Raw genomic sequence first — 23,229 nt, forward strand, 5'->3', positions numbered from 1 at the left:
TATTTAAATTGAACCACTTCAGAACTTGCATGTGTGGTCTTCTATATTTCATTCCCACCATGACATTACGAGCATTTGTTTCAAAGTACACATGCACTTACGATCATAGCACAGTAAAAGCAGGACCAAAGAGAGTTTCTCCTCATGGTGGGCAACAGTTACAGTCTGACAGCAGTCTCCTCCTTTTTCTTGCCTCAGTTTGACTACTTGGATGACCAGAGTGGAAAGTGGGGGATGGATTACCATTGTTACTTTGTTCACCGCATAGTCTGTTGGATATCTAGTTGTGGTTGGGAGTGGGTTTTTCTCGCCTCCCAAAAAGTAGTTTTTCTGATGAGAGGTCATGGGACCTGTTTGTTATATCTTTATAATATAGCTCTCAGCTATATTGCTCTAGTGCTTCTCTAACCTCAGAAAAAGTTGGAAGTGCAATTAATGACCCCTTTTCAAAGGATTTAACTTCTGCGTCCTCTACTTAATTCTTATCCTCTACTGAGCAAATGCACCAACACAAGCCAGAATTTTAGAGGGCACGGGAATGCTCATTGCCCCAGCAGACCCAATGCTAAAGAACACTGTAGTAGCATAGTCAGGAGCAAGCTGAAAAGACTACTGCCGGGCATGTATAGATCATACTGTTTGAAGAAACACGCAATCTGGTAAATTCTATACTGAAACACATTACTCTTGGCTCCTATTTATAGTGATTCTGCCTCAGTTTTAAAGAATATACATATATGGTTTTTACCCTTTTATTAACTTCTTTATTAAAAAAGGAATCTCCCTACAAAGAATTCCTTTTAAATTCTTTTCACTGGGTGTAAATTTAATGTCCAGCATGAGCACATCTCTTCTTCCATTTACTCGGAACACTGACGGTCACTGCTGCACGACTATCAGGATGAGGGGTGAGGAACTGGGGTGGAGCTAAAAGACGGAGTGCGGTGGGCAGTGGTGAGCGTGCAGCTCCTTTAATGATCTGGTAGTGTAGCTGGAGTGAAGGCTGAATCTTAAATACATGGTTATGATTGAGTGTGATAAGCACAATGATAAGGGCTCAGAGAAAGGGATACGGGGCTGCAAACACCTTGCCAAAGGCCCCAGCGACTACAGTAAAAAGGACATCTGAACTAAGGCTTCACAAATCTAATTGAACCACTTTTAGAATCAAAGTTTTTCCACATGAGAATGTATCCTAAAGCTCCTTCCCATAATTCCTCTGATTAGATGATCCACCTAACTTGTTAGATCGCTTCTCCATCCTTATACAACCTCACCCTCTTCTCATATCTGTGTCTGCATTGTGATGTAAGGCGTTCCAAAGACATTCCATTTGGCAACCAAAGAAGGGCAGAAAGTGAGGCTGGAGTGTCTCACACGGATCCTTTACAGTCACATTATGCTTTGCCTATCTACCCTATAGCATGGGAGAATCTTTCTTTTTGGGATTTAGTGGCTCAACAGGTTTGGGAGAATTCGGGAGGGGGATGCTTCCTTGAGTTCGACCACTGGGAGAGGACAGGAGATTTAGCATGTCAAAAGGCAAAGGTAAAACCACAGTGGAAGGTTTCTCTGTGGACAAAGACTGAAGAGTGTGGAGGTATCGAAGCTGAACCGCAGCCGGGGTACCTGACAGAATCTCAGCTGCCATCCTCAGGGACTCGGAGGCAGCCTTCTCCCCTTCCGCAGCTATCATCTAGAAAACAGATGTGAAAAAAGCAAAGTAACTGTGCTTCTCTATTCTGTGAGGATTTTAATGGCTCGCTATTCAGTGTGCTTCAACGAACAAGCACTGTGGATCGACTAGGCGGCAGGTACTGCGAGCACAGGAGAACAGACTGAGCTTTTGTTCTGAAGGTTCTTGAGGTATGGGAGACAGATGAAACAATTAGTCAATGTTCATTCAAGGTGGAAGTTGTTATGGGCCATGACAAGTATAAATGAAGCAATAAGAAAGTAATTAATATCTGGTGGGCTTGAAAAATTCGTAGGATTTTGCCATGCAGAAGAAAAGTTGGCCAGCATTCCAGGTAAAGGCATGGAATGATGAAAGGTGACCGCCAGCTTGGTCAAGACAAATGGTAAGCATTTCAGAAGAGAAGGCACCAAGCTTTCCACCCAGATGCCTCCTGAAAGTAGCAAGAGAGGACCACCTTTCTGCCCTTCGGTGCTCCAAAGCTATGCTGCTTTCCTGTAGTTAGAGTTTTCTCTTCATCTACTTCCTGTTCTTCTTTCTTTCCTCAATATCCTCTTTCCAGCGCTCCCCACCCTCCACTCTTTGGAAGGGGCTGGCAGTAGATCTTTGCTGCTCCCCGGCACTGAGGGAACAGGGCGCTGTTCATGAGTGTTCCTTCAAAGTTTGCGCAGGTCTAGGGACACAAGCCTGGGACCTACAGGTGATTAATCTAGAAGCGACAGGTGACTGAGATTACCCAGGAAAGGATGTCAGTCAGTGCAAGAGAAGGATGACAAGGGAGGAGAGAGGATGAAGGCAAGATTCAGGAAGGAGGTGGACACTGTTAGCAGGAGCTCTGGAGAGGAAGGGGTGTGGCTAGTAACATAGTGTAAGAGCCATTCTAATAGAGTGGTGGGGCACAAGCCAGATTCCGCCCAGGGCCTGGACGAGTCAAAGGTAAAGAAGCAAAGCAGAAGTGTTCTCCACAAGCTGGCCTTCCTTGGGTCCCCTGGTGCTCCTCAGGAGCACCTGGTGGGTTAGGAGTACTCAGCGCCGGCTCACCCGCACTTTGGCCTGTCTCTGTGCTTCGGCCTCCACAGCCAGCGAGTGCTGAAGCCCGGCAGGCAACCTCACGTCTTTACTGAAAGAGAAAACAGGCGGGCATTAGGTGCGGCAGTGACCTTAGCAGCCAAGGCTTCCTTACACACTTGCCGCCCTCTCCACCGCTGTCCCTTGGGGAGTACATTTTTGATGTAATAGAATGTGCAGTCTGTCCCGAGAGTGGACAGAGCCTCACATGCAGACGTGGACCACCACTGATGCTGCAGGGGCCCGCGGCGTTGTCTTCATATGCACGGCACATTTTGTGTTCAGGTGTGATCATTTTCCAACTAAAGATTTAATCTAACCTCTAGCTATTAAATTTGACACTGAAAACCAGCCTTGAAGAACCATACAATTAATAACAAAGAGGAATTTATCTCAGTTTATAAAAGGGATTGATTTTGAAGAGTAAAACCAACCAAATAAAACCTTAGTGGTTTTCTAAAAGATACAAAATTGTCTTACTACCCCAAGTATAGCTGTGAAAAGCACATATGGTATGCTTATAAAAAAATATATATATATATATATATATATATATATATATATATATATATATAAGAGTTATATATATAAGAGTTTAGTAGCTCTTCAAAAAGTTAGAGTTACCATATAATCCAGGTATTTCACTCCCACATACACTCCTATGTATGTGAACATACTCAAAAATAACTTGCAAGTGAATATTCACTGTAATATTATACATAACAGCCAAAGAAGTAGCTAATCAGTGAACAGATAAACAAAATTTTATATAGACATACAATGGAATATTATTTAACTATAAAAAGGGATGAAATACTCACACATGTTATACCATAGATGAACCTTGAAAACATTATGCTAAGTGAAAAGCCAGACACAAAAGGCCTGAATTTTGAATATGATGTGATTCCATTCATGTGAAAAGTCCAGAACAGGCAGATGCATAGAAAGCCACTAAATTAGTGGTTACCAGGGGCTAAGGAGTGAGAGGCAGAGGGGAGCTTCTGGTTAATGAATACAGGCTGCCTCTTACAGTGACGGAAACATTCTGAAATGAGACGATAGTGGAAGTTATATTTTGTGAATATACTGAAACCACTGAGCTATATGCTTTAAAACTGTGTGTGTGGTTTTATGTGATTTTTTTTTTTTTTTTTTTGGACAGGGTCTTGCTATATAGTTCAGGCTGGTCTTGAACGCACTGTGTAGCCCAGACTGGCCTTGAAATCACAATCCTCCTGCCTCAGCCTCCCAAGTGCCGGTATTACAGAAATTCATCACCATGCCTGACAATTTTATGTGATTTTATCTTTTTTAAAAAAGTTTTTTTTTTTTTAATGCATGGTGCAAAAAAACCGTAGGGGTCATTTGCCCATATGTGATAATGTATTGTGTATTTTGGCTATGAGATATTAAATGATTTTCTCCTTCTTTGTTCCAAATGTATACTAATGTGGCTACAGCTCTCAAAATGATTTTTCAAAAGTGAAATATTTTAGATGAAACAAAAATATTCCCCTTTATTATATTGTTCTTCCTGGTTGTTTTCCTACCCACATTTCTGTTCTCTCCACTTTGATTCCCCAGATACAGGTCACTGAATCCAAGGCAACCTGTGGAAGGAAGGGTTTAGATGTCAGTAGGAGCAGAGCACATCCAAACACCAGTGGCCGTTGCGTATTAACAAAGAATAGTTCCTCTCAGGGGACAGTACTTGTGTGCTTTGCTTTGTTCAACTTCATGGTGCGTGCCACAGAGTTAAGCTGTACAGTGCCACTCGGCAATTACTTGAGGAACTAAAGTGATGTGACAGGATGCAAATGGCCCCCAGCAATGTCCATCTCCTAATCGCTAGGACCAGAGAATGAATGCTACCGAAGGGGTTCTCTGTGATTAAGTCAAAGAATCTTGAGACAGGGAGACTATTCTGGATTATCTGGTGGGCCCTACATGTAACCACAAGGGGCCTCAGAAAGGCAGAGAGATCTAGTGACACAAAGAAGGGGCTGTGAAGATGAGGCAGAGCTTGTAGAGGTGCACTTTGACCATGGAGGAAGGGGAGGAAGGGCTGGGGAATGCCGGCAGCCACTAGATGCTGAAAAAGGTGAGGAAACAGATGTGTCTCTCAGAACCCTCAGAAGAAATCAAGCCTGCTGACACCTTGATGTAAGCCCGCCGAGATGGGTTTGGACTCTGGTCTTCAAGACTATAAGAGAATAAACTCGTATTGTGTTAAGACACCAAGTTTGTGGTATTATTATAGAAGCAATAGGAAACTATCATATAGATGGGGTATATATTAATATGCTTTAAAATGCATTTATTAGAGAATAAGACTCTAGCCTCCCTGCCAAATGGCTGCCACTTAGAGGGTGCTTTCTGTTCCTTCCTGCTGGTGGCATCAGCTCCCCCTGCTTCCCAGTCCTTTCTGTCCTCAGGCTAAAGTTGGAAACAGAGTGTGGGGGGTGAACTATGGGTTCCGGAGAGGAGAGGCAGGGTCCAGAGCTCTCTGTGCTGCCTGTCCTCTTCCCTCTTTATTTTCTGATGATTTCTTAGGGCATAGAGGGTCCGAGAAGACTGACTAGTGGGGGGCAGGTGAGAGTAAGGAATGTTGATAAATACACCACAGAGGAGGAGGCGGCACCCTAAAGAACACATAGTATTTTCCCTGTGGGAAAAAGGAAGGATTTCCTGTAGGAGATACAGCTCAAGAGGAGGCCTGGAAGCAGAGAAGTACCGAATGCTGGGCAAACAAGTAGGCTGGAGAATTAGATTCAAGCGGAAGAAGGACGGCAAGGTGAGGGTACAACAGTTGGGTCATTTCTTCATTCATCCAAACAACCACCTGCTGTGTGACAAGTCCCATGCCAGGAGCTAAGGACAAAGAGGTGAATGAAATATGGCACCTGCCATTATAGAGTTATCATAACATGTAAATACATAAATTGTAATTTAGTGTAACAAAGGTGAGCTTGAATGACAAGGGTCCGGACTTTATCCTTCAGAGGAGAAGGACAAACAAGGAAGGGGCTGCAGGGGACACTTGAGGAGTATGCTGAGTGTCTTCTAAATGACAGAATAGTGACTTCCATATGTCCCTCTCATTCTTTTTCTTTCTAGCTCCTCTTATTTGCCATTTTTCCCTTTTTCATCAAGATGCTAATTCTAGTTTTCTAATATTTGCACACTGTTCTTTTTTTCAGATTAGTAACTGCTCAGGTCCCATGAAGAATAATTGCGAATGCCTTGGATTCTTATGGTCCATTTATTTAAAGTCCTCCTGCCACCTCTATCTAACTTGCAGTCTCATAGCTCATTCTGGGCTTGCGTGTGCCATGGTGTCAGGGGTAGGCTCGTCCCTGGTGTCGCCACTTGGCTGGCCAGCTGTCTGGAGGCTGGCTCTGCTCTCAACCTGTCTCCTCAGTACCCGCTGCCCATGGATGCTGGATTGCTGCCTCTGGGCTACATGAGGCTGCTCTTTTCGCCTTCTCTAATTCCAAATCATTAAATCTAGACAATTGATTCTCCAGAACCCACAGTTCACCGCCACCCCACACACACACACACACACACATACACTCTCTGTTTCCAACTTTAGCCTCAGAGGACAGAAAGGACTGGGAAGTAGGGGAACTGATGCAATTAATCATGAAAGTATTGAGACACTGTAACTATTACTCCAGAAAGCCATGTTTGAATTCGCATTACTTAACTTTGTGCATGCTGTGCTTGTTTCCCCAGCTGGTCTGCAAGCTCCTAGGAACCAGCTCATCATCTTCACCTACTGCCCACCCCTCCCACCCATCCCCACTGGCCCCAGCACTCCCCCCGCAGCCACTCCCAACATTTTGTGAGTATTTTATAATGAATTTAAATCGCAGGAGTGGACCCACCAGTTACTGGGGTAGGGCAAAATCTGTGTACCAGGACTAGTGGCCTTAATTGACTCAGGGCCAACTTGGGAACCTCCTAATTAGCTATAACCTCTCTAATGGATCACATTTTGAACAGTTAAATGCACAGTAAGTGGAATGTTTAATAACCCTCCAATGAATAAATGAGTAAAAGATATTTCAAAATATTCAACATTGAACTTGTCTGATTACCTTTACATCTTGAGCAATGGTCTTCCTCTCCAGAAGAATTTCTGTGAGAGATCTATGTGCTAAGAGACGCTTCATGGTGGTTTGCACAAGAAATTGGACAGCTTTGGACACTTGAGCAAGACTGCTTAGGAGAAGAGAGGCGTTTTCCATTCGGTAGTAGCAGACAGCATCTATCTCCATTATAAACATGTCTTTGGTCACAACCTAGGCAGGAAAAAAAAATTTTTTTGATAGCAGCCTTGATTCCTTGGCTCCTCTGTGGAGCTAAAGGAACTAAATGTTTTCAAACTGAATTTTCTTTTTTTCAAAGAGAATTTTCTCAAAGTAAGATTATAGCAAGGGGGAAAAAGAGTGGTTAGTGGTCAATTCAAAATTGACATGTTTTTGGGAAATTATGGAGTTTTTATTACATACACTGAAGAATTCACAATTTACGGGAATTGTTTTTATTTTAAATCCTTCTGTAAAAAAAATCAGGCATAATTTATAATTTTTGTTGAACACATTCCATTGATTTTATATTAGACCTCTGTAAAATAATGCACACAAATCTGGTAAAAGAGAAGCACATTGTGGGAAATAAGCACTCACATATATGCTTCCTGGAGTGCACACTCGAGGCTAATTTGGTGCAGCAAATCCAAAGTCCTTACAAATGCAAGTTTTTGCAATGAAACAGAGGCAGCAACAAAAATCCGGACACCCGAGAAAAGTGGACCTGATGAATTCACTGCAGAATTTTACCAGAACTTCAGGGAAGAACTACTGCCAGTACTCCTCAAACTTCTCCATGAAACTGAAGGGAAAGGAACACTGACAGATTCATCCCTTGAAGCTAGCATACGCCAAATCTAGACAAGGAATCAACAACAAAAACTACAGCCAATTTCCTTAAGGAACACAGACACAAAATTTGATACTTGTAAACAGACAGCAACAAATCATTAAAAAGATTATATATCTTCGCTTGATCCCAGCAATGCAGGATGATCCAACATACATAAATCAATAAATGTAATGTGCCACATAAGCAGAAGTGAGGAAAAAAAGTCACAGTATAACCTCAATAGATGCAGAAAATGTCTTTAACAAAATCTAACATCAACTCATGATAAAAAAAAACCTGCTGATGGAAATAGGAATAGAAGAATGTTACCTCAAACTGATAAAAGCCTCTTGCAACAAACCCACTAGCAACATCATGCTAAATGGGCGCTCCCTCTAAAATCAGGAACAAGATGAGGATGTCCATTCTTACCACTCCTATTCAAATTAGTACTTGAAATTTTAGCTAGAGCGATCCAGCAAGAAAAAGATGTAAAAGGGGTATGAATAGGAAAGTAAGATATTAAACTATCCTTATTTGCAGATGATATGGTCCTTTAAATATAATACCCCCAAAAATTTCACCAGCGGACTTCCTAAAACTAATAAATTCAGCAAAGTCATAGTATACAAAATCAATTCACAAAAATCAGTAGTGTACTACTTGTACACCAACAATAAACACATCTTAAAAGAAATCAGGAAAACAATCCCATTCATGAGCTTCAAAAAATTACCTAAGAATTAACCAAATCAAGGAAGTGAAAGACCTCTATAACAAAACCATAGTACTCTGAGAAAAGATTGATGAGGACATTAAGAAATAGACATCTCTTGATCTTAGATAGGCAGAATCAATATTATTAAAATGGCCACATCAGCAAAAATTTTTAGCAAAATCAATATATAGATTTTATGAAATTCTAATTTAATTGTCAACAGCATTCTTAACACAACTAGAAAAAGCACTCCTAAAATTTATATGAAGGCGGAAGAAATACAGAATAGTCAAAGTAATCCTAAGCAAAAAGAGCAAAGCAGAAAGCATTACAATCCTGGACCTCAAGTTATATTGCAAAGCTACTGTAATAAACACAACATGGCACTGGCACACAGACAGATATGTTGATCGATAGAATAGAATAGAGGATGCAGAAACAACCCCAGGTATCATCAGCCATCTGATTTTTGATAAAGTGAACAAAAGCGTAGGCTAAAGATATTCTCTTTAACAAAATGTATCCAGAAAGCTGTTTATGCATGTGCCAGTGAATGAATCTAAACTTGTATCTCTCACCCTGTACTAAAATCAAATTAAAATGGATCTAAGACCTAGATATTAAAACAGAAACATTAAATATTCTGGAAGATAAAAATAGGTGAAACTCTGGAAGACACAGAGATAGGCAAAGGCTTTCTTAAAAGAACTCCAATTACAGAAGAAATAACACCAAAATCGACTAATGGGAGTATATCAAAATAAAAAGCTTCTGCACAGCAAAGGAAATGACCAACAAAGTAAAGAGACTCTAAAATGATATAAGAATTTTGCCAGCTTATCCTTGAATGGAGAACTAACACCTAAAATATATAAAGAACTCAAAAGATTAGACTCCCGCCAATAAAAGACCCAATAAAAATGGGCAAATTAATTGAATAGACAGCTTTCAAACAGGAAGTACAAATGGCCAATAAGTACATGAAAAAATGTTCAGCATCTTTGGCCATTAGAGAAATGAAAAAACAATACTGTAATTCCATCTTACTCCAGGAAAAACAGCTATCATCAGGAACTCAAAAAAAAACAAAAAATACTGGTGAGGTTTGAGGAAAAGGATCCTCCTGTGAGGCAGGAGGATCGTTGTGAGTTCGAGGCCAGCCTGGGCTACAAAGTGAGCTGAAGGCCAGCCTGAACTGCATAGCTAGACCTTGTCTCAAAAAAAAAAAAAAAAAAAAAAGAGAAGTTAATAGTAGAAATTCCACTGGGCCCAGCTACACCTCTCCTGTGTATCTTGTCAAAAGAGTTAAAGACATTGTATTGCAGTGATACATGCATACCTATGATTTTAGCAACACAATTAATAATAGCAAAATTATGGAAGCAGCCTATAGGCCCATGAACAGATGAATGGATAAAGAAAATGTAATATATATAAAGTGGAGTGCTTAGCCATAAAGAAGATGAAATTTGAGTCATTGTTAGGAAAATGGATTGATCTTGAGACTATAATACAAAATGAAATAAATCAGACAAGGTTAAATATCACGTTTTTTTAAAAATGAGAAACCCAAATATAAATAATTTAAAAAGCAAAATAAAAGAAAGATGATAGAAAACAGGGAGGTAGATCTTGCAGACATGGGAAAGGGGTCTGGGTGAGAGGGCAAGGTAGAGGGAGGGATTGGAAAGAAAAGTAAAAGTGACAGATTTGATGTGTTTATGTACCACTTGCACAAGATGAATGCAATAATTATGCATCACAAACATGTAACAATAAATAAGATGTATGTTCTCAGTATTTCCTTTTCAAACATTTATCATAGTGATATAGTTTAAGAATTTAGCAGTAAGAATTATTATTTGCAGTATTGCTTATTGGGATAAAACACTGAAAACAATTTATATCAATAATAAGGAATTGGTTTAGTAAACAGTGGTACAGCCACACAATGAAATACTATAGGTCCATTTAAAATAAAGGGCTAGAAGACAGCTAATATGTGCAAAGATGATCATAATATATTGTTGAGTAACAAAAAGGCATGTTCCCAGTTGGTATATATAGTTTTATACACACATCCACACACACACCTGTCTGTAAATAAATCACATACATAGAAAAGCCTGAACGGATACACTCTAAAACATCAAAAGTTATCTATGATAGTAGGATTAGAGGTAAGTATATTTTCCTAGTGTTTTTTTAATCAGTGCATATTAATTATACAGAATAGTTGTGATGTTTTCATACATGGGTATAACATAATTTGATCATTCCCAACGTTTTTATTGTGCCAGATATGGTGGCACACACCTGTAATTCTCGCACTTGGGAGGCTGAGGCAGGAAGATCACTGTGAGTTCAATGCCAGCATGGGCTACAAAGTGAGTTCAAGGCCAGCCTAAACTACATAGCAAGACCCTTTCTCTAAAGAAAGCAAAATAATAAATAAATAAATAACAAGATTTACTATCTTAACCATTTTAAATGTACCGTTCTATGATATTAAATACATTCATAATGTGTACAACCATTACCAGCATTCATGTCCATAACTCTTTTCATCTTGTAAGTGAAACTTTATATGCATTAAACAATAACTTCCCATTTTCCCTCCCTGTCACCTTTGGCAACCACCATTATACGGTCTGTCGCTATGAGTTTTATTAATGTAAGTACCTTATAAAAGTGGGATCATACAGTATTTTTTCTTGTGCTTGCTTTCTCACTTAGAAAGTGAGAAATAATATCCTCTAATTTCATCCATGTTGTAGCATATGATGCAGCATCCTTCATAAGGTTAACATTCCACTGTATGGATATATGACCTTTTGCTTATCTATTCTCTGCTGATGGTCACTTGCATTGTTTCCATGTTTTAGCTCTTATGTATAATGCTTCTGTGAACATTGTACAAATATCACTTAAAGACTAAAGTAAGGTTAAAATAAGTTTTATTCCTTTTGTTCAATTTTATTATCTAAAATAAAAATTTTTTAAAACATAATTTCTCTTCACAAAAAGAATGAGAAAGAACCTCAGACTGAAAGTGGAAGAAAACTAAAGAAAAGCTTATAAATCTGAATCACTCAGAAAAATCTGGATATTATCTCTACTTTTTACTTTCTAGGTTTTTAGCTATGGTAAACTACAGTATAACATAAAATTTACCACCTTTGGTGATGTACATTTTAGGACTAATCTTTTAAGTGTAGAGTTCTGTAGTGCAACCAATCTCCAGGACACTTTTTGAATTGCGAAGTGGACACTCACTAGATAGTAACTGCCCGGTTCTCCCTCTCCACCACCCCTGGCAACTACCATTTTACTTTCTGTCCCTATGAATCTAATAGGTGTAGGTACTTCGTATAAGCAGAATCATGTAGCACTTCTTTGTTGTTTATGACTGGCCCATTTAGGTTTCTTAAGATTCATCTAGGTTGTAGAATATGTTAGAATTTCCTTCCTTTTAAAGGCTAAATAATATTCATTGTACACTGTATACCACATTTACTTACTTATTCAGTCCTCAGTGACCATTTGGATTGCTTCTACTTTATGGGGATTATGAATAATATTGCTGTGAACATAGGTGTATAAATATTTCTTCAAGATGCTGCTTTTAACTCTTTGAGGTACATATAAAAATGAAAATTGCTAGATCATATATTAATACTATTTTTAATTTATTGAGAAGCTGCATTCTGTAGTGTGCACTGTCTTACATTCCCACAATGTACGTTTCAATTTATCCATATCCTCTTAAATACTGGTTATTTTGTATTGTTTTTATAGTGCCCTCTTAATGGATGTAAAGTGGTGCTCTGTTTTGGTTTAGATTTGTATTTCTCTTATGGTTGGGGATATTGACATATTTTCATATGTTTGTGGCCATTTGTATATTTTCATCTTCTTTGTATGTCTTCTTTGGAGAACTGTCAATGCAAATCTATATAAGACAGGATTTTCCAGAGAAACAGAACCAATAGAGTGTGTGTGTATGTGTGTGTGTATGTGTGTGTGTATGTGTGTGTGTATGTGTGTGTTTTATATATCCTCAGTATAACCCTTTGTAAGATAAATGATTTGCAAATATTTTCTCCCATTGCACAGGTTGCCTTTCACCCTATTGATTGTGTCCTTGGTACACAAAGGTTAACTCTGATATAGTCCATATCTCCATTTTCTTTACTACTTTTAAGCATAGTCATTTGCCCTGGGCTAGCATTGGTAGCTCAATCATGGAAAATGTAGAGACAAAGGCAAAACTGCCATTTTGCTTACCTCATGAAAGGGTATCTCCAAGGTTTGGAGACGAAGGTCAACCTTGTGGTAAGTATCTAGGCAAGGCAGAAGGAAGAACAGACCTAGAAGACGGAGGTAGAGGAAGTAAGTAGGTGAAGAGCAAACATGGACACTGTTTGGGGTTCATCTTTTCAGGGCCTACTTGCCCATTGTATTGCTTCTCTTAGCCTCCAATATCACAGAGATCGTTGGTAAATTTCACCTCTGTGCCTAAAGTGATTTTTTTTTTGTTTTGTTCTGGGTTTTTTTTTGGGGGGGGTTGTAGCTATGGTTCCCATATAATTTGTTACTCAAATTGGGACCTTTCTGAGGGTAAAAAGGAGAGCTCTTAAAAGTTACTCAGGACAAGAAGTGTAAACAGAAATTATTCCCAGCAAACTGGGCTTTATGGTCACTTTAGTCATGGTATTGACCCCTCCAGATCTCAATTACATGTCTTTCTCTACATCGATGGAGTTTCCTATGTATACTGTCATATGTATTATTGTTAGCCTTAGCATCTGACTTAGGGCCTTGTAGGAGTTCTGTAAAATTGCTTTTGATCTATGAGTGTACCCACGTGTCAAAATGTGAGCCTAGTAGTAATCAGAATAACAATATCATAATATCAGCCTTCTGGCTGGCCAATTAGTCCTTACCTACCCAATAATATGTACAGGATCGGTGTATGCTAAGCATCTGTAGATGGACTGGAGAACCCAAAGTTCCTTGGGATGCTGTGGGCTCCTTCAAGAGCCATAGCTCTGTTGGAACTGGTAGCAGCTCACAGAACCTAGGATCTATCTAGGGGACAGCCCAGCTACTAGCCCAGTTAAATGGCTAGTAAGTAATATGTAAGCTAATAATGCAGAAGTCACTGGAAAATACAAACTTAAGCATGCTCTGATAAGATTTGACTTAAAGAATATTGGACATACTAAAAAATATTTTGGGCTGCAACAGAGAGGTCTGGACAGAGAGGCTGCAACACAGACAGCTACAACAGAGAGGGCTTCAGAATAGCAGGACCACAGCAAGATGGTCTATATCCTGGAACTTCAGACTCTAGTTCTACTTTTGTATGGACCCATCTGTTGGGTTCTGAATCTTCAAAGTCTGACTTGTGTCTTCTACACTGGTCTTCATTCTCTACTTGTTTCTGTAGGCCTTGCTGAGAACTCAGACCCTCTCCAGGATATGTACAGTGGAACTTTGTTCTTTCTCACGCTTTCCTGGTGCCTTCTATCTCCAAACCCCAATTTCTAAACTTTTTGGACCAATTGCATCTCTGTCTATGCCCTATAGTCAGCCTGGATGCCCCAACATCACTTCCACTAGGTTTCAAGGACTCTGAGGTCAGAGACTAGGTCTTACTCATCCACTTGTGTGCGTCTCCTCATTAGCACAGACTCTAGAACACAGGAAATACTCAGCATATGTCCATTAAATTCCACTGGTTTATTACTTGGATGCTGAACTTTGCCTGTCTTTTATGATTTGATCTGTCCCCTCATTTGTGAAGTAGCTCAGTTTTTCTCTGAGAGTTCACAGGACACATCATACACATACTGTACTCAAACTAGTCTCAGCCATGGGCTCCCACCTGCCTTCCTATTCTAATTAGTCTGGCTCTGGTGTAGGGGTCTGCACTCACCTTTTCTCTTGGCCACCTGTGACTTGGTAACAATGGTGTCTAAAGAATTTCTTAAAAACTATCATAAATCAAGTTACTTCGTATAAGGTCTATATTAGAAAGCTGCACAGATTAAAAAAATTGGTATATTTGGGGGTGGAGATAGTTTTTTTTTTAAAGAGGTGGGTGCTTCTTACCAGGACCTTTGGCTCTTCCAGGAAGCAGATGTCCCAGTCGGAATATAATTACTCTCTCATACTCCTGTACAACCTAAAGGGAAATGTAAAGCTTTCAAATTAATCCCACAAAGAAAAATAAAGTCTTTGAAAAACCTTGGCATGAGAGCGACGCTAGGTATCAGAAATTTTGTGTTTTGAGAACTAAGAACAAGTTCCTATTCATATTTAATGTTCTAAAATCTATAAAATTTATATTTAGTAAGTATAGAATTTCAGAAATCAATTGAAGAACATATTACTGGCCATGTTAATTTTTGAGCCTAAGGAGAGAATTTTGATTGAAGGCTCATGATTAGCTAAACATTACTTTTTAGTATGTCCAATGTTCTTTAAGTCAAATCTTATCAGAGCATGCTTAATTTTGTATTTTCCAGTGACTTCTGCATTACTAGCTTACATATTACTTACTAGCCGTTTAACTGAAAGATGGGGAACACTTTAATGCCACTTGTGATATTTTGTTTCAAACTGCAGTTTCTTCAAAGCCTGCTTCAAAATGATCCAACTGATTTTAATTTGTCAGCTCATATAGATCTTGAAAAATTGAATGTGCCCTTAAAATGTGTAGCGATATTTTAAGTGACAAAAAGAAAATTCTCTGAGTGGAATAGTCTGTCTATTAGAAGAATAGGAATGTCACCGCGTATTCTTTAAAAAATAAACTTTGCTTTCTGGGCCAGTATCAGAATCTGAGTTTATTGCTTCTCATTAACTTAGTTGATCTTTTGTTTAGGTGCATACCCCACAAAACTGTGAACTCTGATGGTTTACAATCAATCTTTTTTCCTGGTGCCTAGAAGAATCTCTATACATAGCAAATATTCAGTAAACACTTACTAAATAAATGAAGGAGTGATTTGTGAGTATAGGTAAGTCAATTTTCCTCTCCTCCTCTCTCCATTTTAAAAAACTCCACTGAATAATAACTAGCCAAATACAGATATTCCTCAACTTATGACAATAGGATAAGACTATTGTAAGCTGATAAATATTACTATTACTATTATTATTATTATTTTGTCTTTTTGAGACAAGGTCTTGCTATGCAGTTCAGGCTGGCCTTGAGCTCACTTTGTAGCCCAGGCTGATCACAACAATCCTCCTGCCTCAGCCTCCAGAGGGCTGGGATTACAGGCCTGTGCCACCATGCCTGGCTTGAAAATATTACTAAATTGAAAATGCATTTAATATATCTAATCTACTGAAAATCATAGCTTAGCAATACAGTACTGTGACTTTTGTGGTTGCACTGTGCTGCACTGTAGTTTTATGTTCTCTTATACATTACAGTACTATATGTAAGAGTTATGCAAATAAAAGCAAAGTCGCTAAGCTGGAGTTTTCTTTGACCATTTCTTTGTTCCAAATATTGTAATGTATACACTGTATATAGCTGCTCATTTAGTGACCATTCATTTAACCATTTAATTGCAGGAATGGAACTTGGTCATTGAACAATGAATGTCTGTACTGCAAACATGTAAACAAGTATTATATATATAGTGCTAAAATGAAGTGAAAGCAGAGTGACCCAGGAGAACAGTGAAGGAATGACGGTATGGAGGAGTCAAGGAAGGCTTCACAGTTACTTTTTAGCCAGGTCTTGAAAGAGTTAGAGCTCACCTGAAGGGTAAGTGGCCACCAGAGGATTCCACGGTGTGACACCTGGGTACCAAACAGTGTCCTGGTGTGGTCAGTAAGCATCAGGAAATTACCTGTTGGTCCTCATGGAAACTTACCTTTATGCAGAACCAGATGGACAAAGGGAAAGTCACGATGATGAAGAGCAGGGAGGCAAGGACAAGAAGCCATTCACATGCTCCTAAACCTGAGGACTTGGTACCTAACAAGGAAAAGAAAAATTAGATTGGAATCTCACCATATTAACTGACTAGCACTTTTGAGTCCTTGGTATTTGGAGACATTGCTAGAAATATTAGAATGAGTCAGACACCAGAGTAGTGAGAGCAGTGAGTGCTCACAGGGCCAGGGGTATTGTCTTGCGAAGGGCTGTGGGGGCCCTCAGCGGGTGGTCCAGGCTCCTGCAAAAGCATGGGAACATCAGACCAGAACACCCGTGGGTTCCAGCCCTGCCCCCATCATTTCATGTTCACAGCTGACCTTCACAGGGCACAGGATCTCTTCAAACCTGTGTCCTCATTTCTACAGTGGGGCTGTTAACTATCTCATAGTAACTAGCTCGGGAGATATATCTCATACTATAATGTACAGATGAAGTTATATATACAAATAAAAATGTGGAATTACACATGTGTCAGGTTTTACTATCTAAAGTGTCCAGAAGCTTATCATGAAGCAACTTCCTCATTCACTAGCTGCCTGTTATGGTTGACACATTGTGTCAACGTGGGGAGTCTAGAGGTTTGGCTAAGTAACTCAACAGTTCTACATCTTGGGGTAAAAATGACATGCCTTTATTCTTCTGAGATGTCGTTCATTGTGTCAATTTAAAAAGTTTAAAAGGTTAACTATGTGACTCAACAGAGAGCCAGGGTGCTTACTTTATATTCATCCTGAGCCTGTGCAAGAGGAAGGCATAAAAATTATGTGAGTGCTACACGCCCCTTGGGTGGAGATAGCCTGCTTACAATATAAAAAAAAAAGGCTTGCTCTTCTCTGCCACTCCCCGCTTTTTGCTCTTGTTTCTTTTGCTGTCTTCCCCTGCCATAAACTATTGCCCTCTGCCATGTGCCACTCTGCGTTAAAGCCAGCCAAATATAGACTAAAACCTCCACAAACTGTGAGCTAAATAAACCTGTCCTTCCTTAATTTTGGGTTTCAGGTATTTTGTCTCAATAACAAAAAAATAACCAAGACAAAATTTGGTATTAGGAGTGGGGTCATTGCTGTGACTATATCTAACCATGTGATTCAAGAGCCTTAAAAAATGGCTTATAGAAAGTATTTAAAAAGGTTGAGATGTTGCCTAAAAAGTTACAGCTAAAATGCCTTCAGCTGTTGTATATGACAGATTCTGGTCAGAGCTCAAAAGACCAAAACACTGATAAAAATCCTGCCAGTAAGCCGGGCATGGTGGCGCACACCTGTAATCCCAGCACTCTGGAGGTTGAAGCAGGAGGATAGTTGTGAGTTCAAGACCAGCCTGGGCTACAAAGTGAGCTCAAGGCCAGCCTGAACTACATAGCGAGACCCTGTCTCAAAAAGACAAAAAAAAAAAAAAAAAAAAAAAAAAAAATCCTGCCAGTAAAGACCAGGTTTGAGAGGTTTCTGCTACAAAAAAAAAAAAAAAAGACTACATCAGTTGTTGAACTCCAGATGATATATGTTATGGGTTGGTAAAAAGTTTGTCTACATTTTGCTCCTGTCCAGAGACTTTGCCAAGACTGAGATTAAGGGTGATAAACTAATTAATCTGACAAAAAAAATTTCAAGGCAGTCAAATGTTGCAACAGTGGCATGGCTATTGTTGGGGGCTTTTAGCCAAATTTATGTTAAAAGTCAAAAACAAAGAGCCCAACAAGATAATTTAAAATGTTATAAATTTGGCAAAAAAAAAAAAAAGCTCCAATAAAGTTATAGACTACAAAAATAAGGCTAAGAAAACTCCATTGCTAAAAAAGAGAACAAAAAACTCAAAAGATGGCCTGAGGACATCACAAAAAGCAGCAAGTCTCCACCCTTTGCAGCCTCAAAACTGCAAAGGTGAAAGACCTTGCTTTAAAAAAAAAGCCGCAGAGCATCACGTTCCAAAATAGAAGCAGCAGCCACACCAGGTTCCAAAATGGCCATGTCATACAAAATTTATTCCTCAAAATCAAGTTCAGAGTGCCCAGAAATCCAGGCACTCAACCCCTGTGGCCAAAAAAAAAAAAAAAAAAGGCTTGGCTACTACTCCAAGTAACAACAAACCTTAACATCATCCACGTGGCCCTGCTTTTATATTCATAAAAAATACAAGAGTTCTGAGATTTCAAAAAAAGGCCTACATGGCCAGGCAGTGTGCCCCCACAATACACAAAACTATAAATATAAAGCAAAAAAATACATTAAAAACCTCAAAAGTTTAAGAAAGCCAAAAACATAAATTGTCTAAAAAAAGCTACAAAAAAACCCAAAGTGAGCCCCCAAAAAAGCCATAAAAGCTAAAACCACTAAAAGTGCCATAAAAATAAACTCCTACAAGCCCTTTAAAGCTGACAATGTGCCACAAATTACTTCAAATACTAAACATAAAACTACAAGACATAATGTTAGCCCTACTAAATATTAAACTTACTTTGGTCCCAATACTCTATATCCCCGTTTATACCTTTTAAAATAATAATGTTTATTTTGTGCCATTAAATGTTAAAAATATTTAACTTTTCATTTATATAGGGGCTTATATCTAAAGAGTTTGCCTTATATCTCAAAAAAGACTTAGGCCTTAAACTTTTCAACAATACTAAAGCTATTAAAACTTTAACAACTCTTACAAATAAACTAAATACCTTTTACATAAAAAAATGAGCGTTTAAGAGACAAAATGTTATAGTTCTAATATAATGTCTTTATATCTAAAAACTAGTTTTACAAGATATATCTAATTGCAACAAAGGCACAGGAACATCAGACCAGAACACCCGTGGGTTCCAGTCCCGCCCCCATCATTTCATGTTCACAGCTGACCTTCACAGGGCGCAGGATCTCTTCAAACCTGTGTCCTCATTTCTACAGTGGGGATGTTAACTATCTCATAGTAACTAGCTCAGGAGATATATCTCGTACTATAATGTACAGATGAAGTTATATATACAAATAAAAATGTGGAACTATACATGTGTCAGGTTTTACTATCTAAAGTGTCCAGAAGCTTATCGTGAAGCAACTTCCTCATTCACTAGCTGCCCTATTGTTTGAAATTCCACTTTAGAGTGCCTTCTTTCCCTTAAGGTGTTGATCTCCAGTCTCTGAAAATCACTTACATGATTATAACATGCTATTAGTGTCTGTAAAAAAAGTGATAAGGAACTGGGCTGCAGAACATTAAGGACGTTTGGGTGATAAATGAAATGACATCAAGGAAAGTCATCATCAGGGACACAAGCTCTTAGGGACTCATCATTTTACCTTGGTCCCCAGGCCCTAGGACAGTGCCTCACACAACATGGATGTTCACTAAATGTTGAATTGGAAGGATATGGAAATTTCAAGAATTTTCATCTCCTGATACTAGAAAACTATCCAAAGGGATACTACTTGTCAGTATATAAATCTCATAGAGAATTAAAAGATAAATAAAATTTAGGAATTGGTAAAAAAAGGCTATTTTTTTTTTTTTTTTTTTTTTTTTTTGGTGGTTTTTTGTTTTGTTTTGTTTCCAGTACCGGGAACCGAACTCACGACCTTGCGCTTGCCAGGCAGGCGCTGTGCTGCTGAGATAAATCCCCAGCCCCAAAAAGGTAATTTTTAAAGGGTGAGAAAAACGGATAACTAATTAGTAGGCCTAAAAACTTGCTTTCCAAAGCCAGGTACAGTAGCATGCACCTGTAGTCTCAGGTACTAAGAAAATGAGGCAGGCGGATCCCCTGGGCCCAGGAGATTGGGGCTAGTCTAGGCAACGTAGTGAGAGCGTGTCTGAGGATGGAACCCATGACTTCACACATGCAGGGCAAGCACTCTGCCACTAAGCTACATCCTCAACCTTTTAACAAAATTATTTTGAGACAGGATCTCAATAAACTGCGAACTTGCCCATGCTGGCCTCAAACCTGCAATCCTGGTACCTCAACTGCCTAAGCAGCTGGGACTACAGTCATGCACCACCACTCCTAACAAAAGTTTTTGTATTTAAATGCTTTTAAAATTTACTTTGAATTCCTTGTCTGAAGAGGTCATCACCAAATTGACGTGCAGATCACTTGAAGAGGACAGATATGATATACAAGCTACACCAGCACTAAACCTAAATAAGCACTAATGGTCATAGTATAGGCATTTCCCAAAGACTATCCCACAGCATGCTAATCCCAGAGTGCTCCGCATGGGAAGAATTCCTCAAGCAAAGGAGTTTAGAAAAATACTGGGCAATGTATCCCAACCTCGGCATTCCAATGCGCGTGAGCATATGAGGCTATAAGAATCCCTGTAGTAAAAGCATTCTTAGCTTTGTATACTTGACTGTTTTTCAAGACTTTGACCAGATTTGTTTTCTCCAAGCAACACTCATTTATATTCTATGAAACTTATTTTTCATGGGACCTACTTTGAGAAATGTTTTATCAACATCATTGTTAAATTTTATGTTATTATTCAATGACATTGACTAATAATAGTATTGCCATTTTTAGTTAGTTTACAAATGCAATTATTAATTAGTGAATTACTGCATATATAGACAAAATTACATTTTATAAATGAAGAAAGCCCTCAAGAATTCCTTTATACAGAATTGGGGGTGTGAATAGAAAACTAATTTCTGTACTCAAACCTAACTCAAAGGTTTGCCCACAAAATATTATTGTCTTGGGATGAGTTGCTTGAATATGCACCTTGTTTGGTTTGAGCAAGTAGTGAAGCACTACATGTGAAAGCAGGAAGAGCCTTTAGACATAGCCTGAGAACCCCAACATTTTGGTAAGGTGATGCTCCTTTCAGTTCCCCCAAGTCCTGAGCAGCCTGCCTTGTGGACTGTGCTACTAGGTGAGAAAGAGAAGAGAATGGCACGCTCTTGGGAGCCGGGTACCTCCTGCGCAAGGGCTCAGGAAGGGCTGCCTCATCCTTAGTGGGCCTTCTCACCCACTGCTTGGGGTCTCTTGCTCTGTCCACTTTGCAGCTGGACAGACTGAAGCCCATAAAAGTGAAGCTACTTGCCCAAGTCCACAGCTAGTGGGCCGCAGTGCTGGGACCATGATCAGATATCAGATGCAGCCCCATGTAAGCATGAGTCCTCAGTCTGTAGACTTATTCTGGAATTCTGGCCCTTCTGTTTCAACTATAGGTCCTGGGCAAGGTACTTAATATCTCAGAGGATGCTTCCTAATCTGTGATAAGGATATGATAGGAACTACATAACTCTTGATAAAACACCTAATGTTACTTGGCATGTAGGGTTCCATATATGGGGGCTCCCTTCCTTGCCTACCCCACTGCCACACAGCAGTTACAAACCCTCTAACCTGAGCGTGACTTTCAAGCAACCCTTGAATGACTAGGGATTCATCTGGTAGGCAAAACAATATTAACGTGATCCATTTAAACTACATCCCAACTGCAGGAATACTCCTTAAATTGTGGTTTTCAATGATCCAGCATATATTACATTGCTGGTAACAGGACACGTTAAAATTTCATGGTCAGTAGAAGGCAGTAGAACACGCTACTCCTTATTTACTTTAAACACCTACCATTCTACTCCTTAAGGCGTAATGAGGTTTGTTTTTTCTTTCAGTCATGGTAAAAAGGATGAGTTAAATAAATTTGCTCCTAAGAATTGCTTTACCTAAGGGGACACCTTTTTCTACATTCCTTCCTTTGATCTGATGTCCCTCTCTTTAAGCTTGCAAGAATCAAGCCTGCTCTTCACTCCAGGCTTTGTGCAGAGTACTGTGGGAAGCTAATCTCATTTTAGTACCATACTATCCCCCAGGCGGGTATCGTGGTAATTTGATCCTCAGTGAAGTCTTTCTATGTTCACAGGCTAGCAGATGGTGGGCTGGACTTTAAAATTGGGTCAGTCTTCTCTATTTGATTCTGCTCTGCTTTTTAGAAAGAATGATCATCCCAAAGAAGATATAAAATGCTTTTAGGGGGGGTGGGGATTTAGCTCAGCGGCAAAGTGCCTGCCTGGCAAGCACAAGGTCGTGAGTTCGATTCCTGGAAGAAAAACAAACAAACAAACAAAAAAAACAAAAATGCTTTTAGGTAAGACTGATAGATGAGGATGAAAAAGAAAAAGAAGCTACACAATTGCCCAGAGGCACCAGATCACGGATGTGTTTACCTCTACTAGGTGTTCATAGGCTCCACAGTGGCCACAAAAACCAGCCGCGTGGTTCGTTTGCACATTCGTTGGTCCCCAACCAGCACCACACTTCCCACCAGCCTGGTGTCTGAGACCAGTGATATTTAGTTGACATTGCTGTTTGTATTTTTTCTGATGCACTTTGCTCTCCACAGCTTGGGAGTTGCTGGGTTCCTAATTTATGCCTTGTATTTCCCGGGAATCAGAGCCTCCAGCAGGGTGCTCTGGTTTTATCTCAGCGGGACAATTCATTCCACTTCATCTGACCTCTTTGGGGCACCACTTGGAAAGGCAGCTTGGGGTGCCCGACCTGCCCTCCTTACCTTCCTCTGGTCGCTCACTCTCCAGCAGCGCCACCACCTCGGTGCCTTCCTCCCCAGAGCCTCGCACCTCATCCACGTCCACCACGGTGGCAGCGGGAGCTCGTGGCTCCGCGGGAGTCGCTGTGGGCTGAGGCCTCGGCCGCTCTGGCCCAGCCTCCCGGCGCCCGCGACCTCCGGCGCTCCTCCCGGCCTTTGCCCTCCCGCTTTCCCCGGGGGAGGCCCGGCTGCGCCGGTGTCGCTCCCTGGAGGGGCTACGCGCCTTCCTCTCCATCCTCTGAGTGGCGGGGCTGCGGTTCCAGCACAGCGGTCTGCGAACTGATGTGTACTCGTTGGGGAAGCCGCGGGTCCC

At 40.0% G+C, this 23,229-nt stretch overlaps 1 protein-coding gene across 2 annotated transcripts; it reads right to left on the reverse strand.

Moving 5' to 3' along the window:
* Positions 1-25: 25 nt before the first annotated feature.
* On the reverse strand, positions 26-23,186 carry Nphs2 (nephrosis 2, idiopathic, steroid-resistant (podocin)). 2 transcript variants are annotated; one of them, XM_005374960.2, is made up of 8 exons: positions 22,881-23,186; positions 16,313-16,416; positions 14,532-14,604; positions 12,702-12,784; positions 6,871-7,074; positions 4,322-4,377; positions 2,738-2,816; positions 26-1,696 (listed from the first exon to the last, which is right to left on the reverse strand). In XM_005374960.2, exons 1-8 carry the CDS (start codon positions 23,149-23,151, stop codon positions 1,418-1,420), a joined length of 1,149 nt encoding a protein of 382 aa, XP_005375017.1. In that variant the 5' UTR covers positions 23,152-23,186; the 3' UTR covers positions 26-1,417. The 2 variants fall into 2 exon arrangements, with proteins under 2 accessions (XP_005375017.1, XP_005375018.1); XM_005374961.2 differs by lacking the exon at positions 26-1,696 and adding an exon at positions 2,088-2,318.
* Between the last annotated feature and the right edge of the window lie 43 nt (positions 23,187-23,229).

The sequence above is a fragment of the Chinchilla lanigera genome, unplaced genomic scaffold (genome assembly GCF_000276665.1).
Source record: "Chinchilla lanigera isolate Chin_1 unplaced genomic scaffold, ChiLan1.0 scaffold00005, whole genome shotgun sequence".
Taxonomy (NCBI): Eukaryota; Metazoa; Chordata; class Mammalia; order Rodentia; family Chinchillidae; genus Chinchilla; species Chinchilla lanigera.

Excerpts from the sequence above, each read along its gene's own strand:
- Nphs2 (XM_005374960.2), bottom strand. The coding sequence starts at position 23,151 with ATGGAGAGGAAGGCGCGTAGCCCCTCCAGGGAGCGACACCGGCGCAGC. Across the intron at positions 4,378-6,870 it reads CCATTGCTCAAGATGTAAAG|GTTGCCTTGGATTCAGTGAC; the intron begins GTAATCAGACAA and ends TTCCTTCCACAG. Across the intron at positions 1,697-2,737 it reads AGAGACAGGCCAAAGTGCGG|ATGATAGCTGCGGAAGGGGA; the intron begins GTGAGCCGGCGC and ends TCTGTTTTCTAG.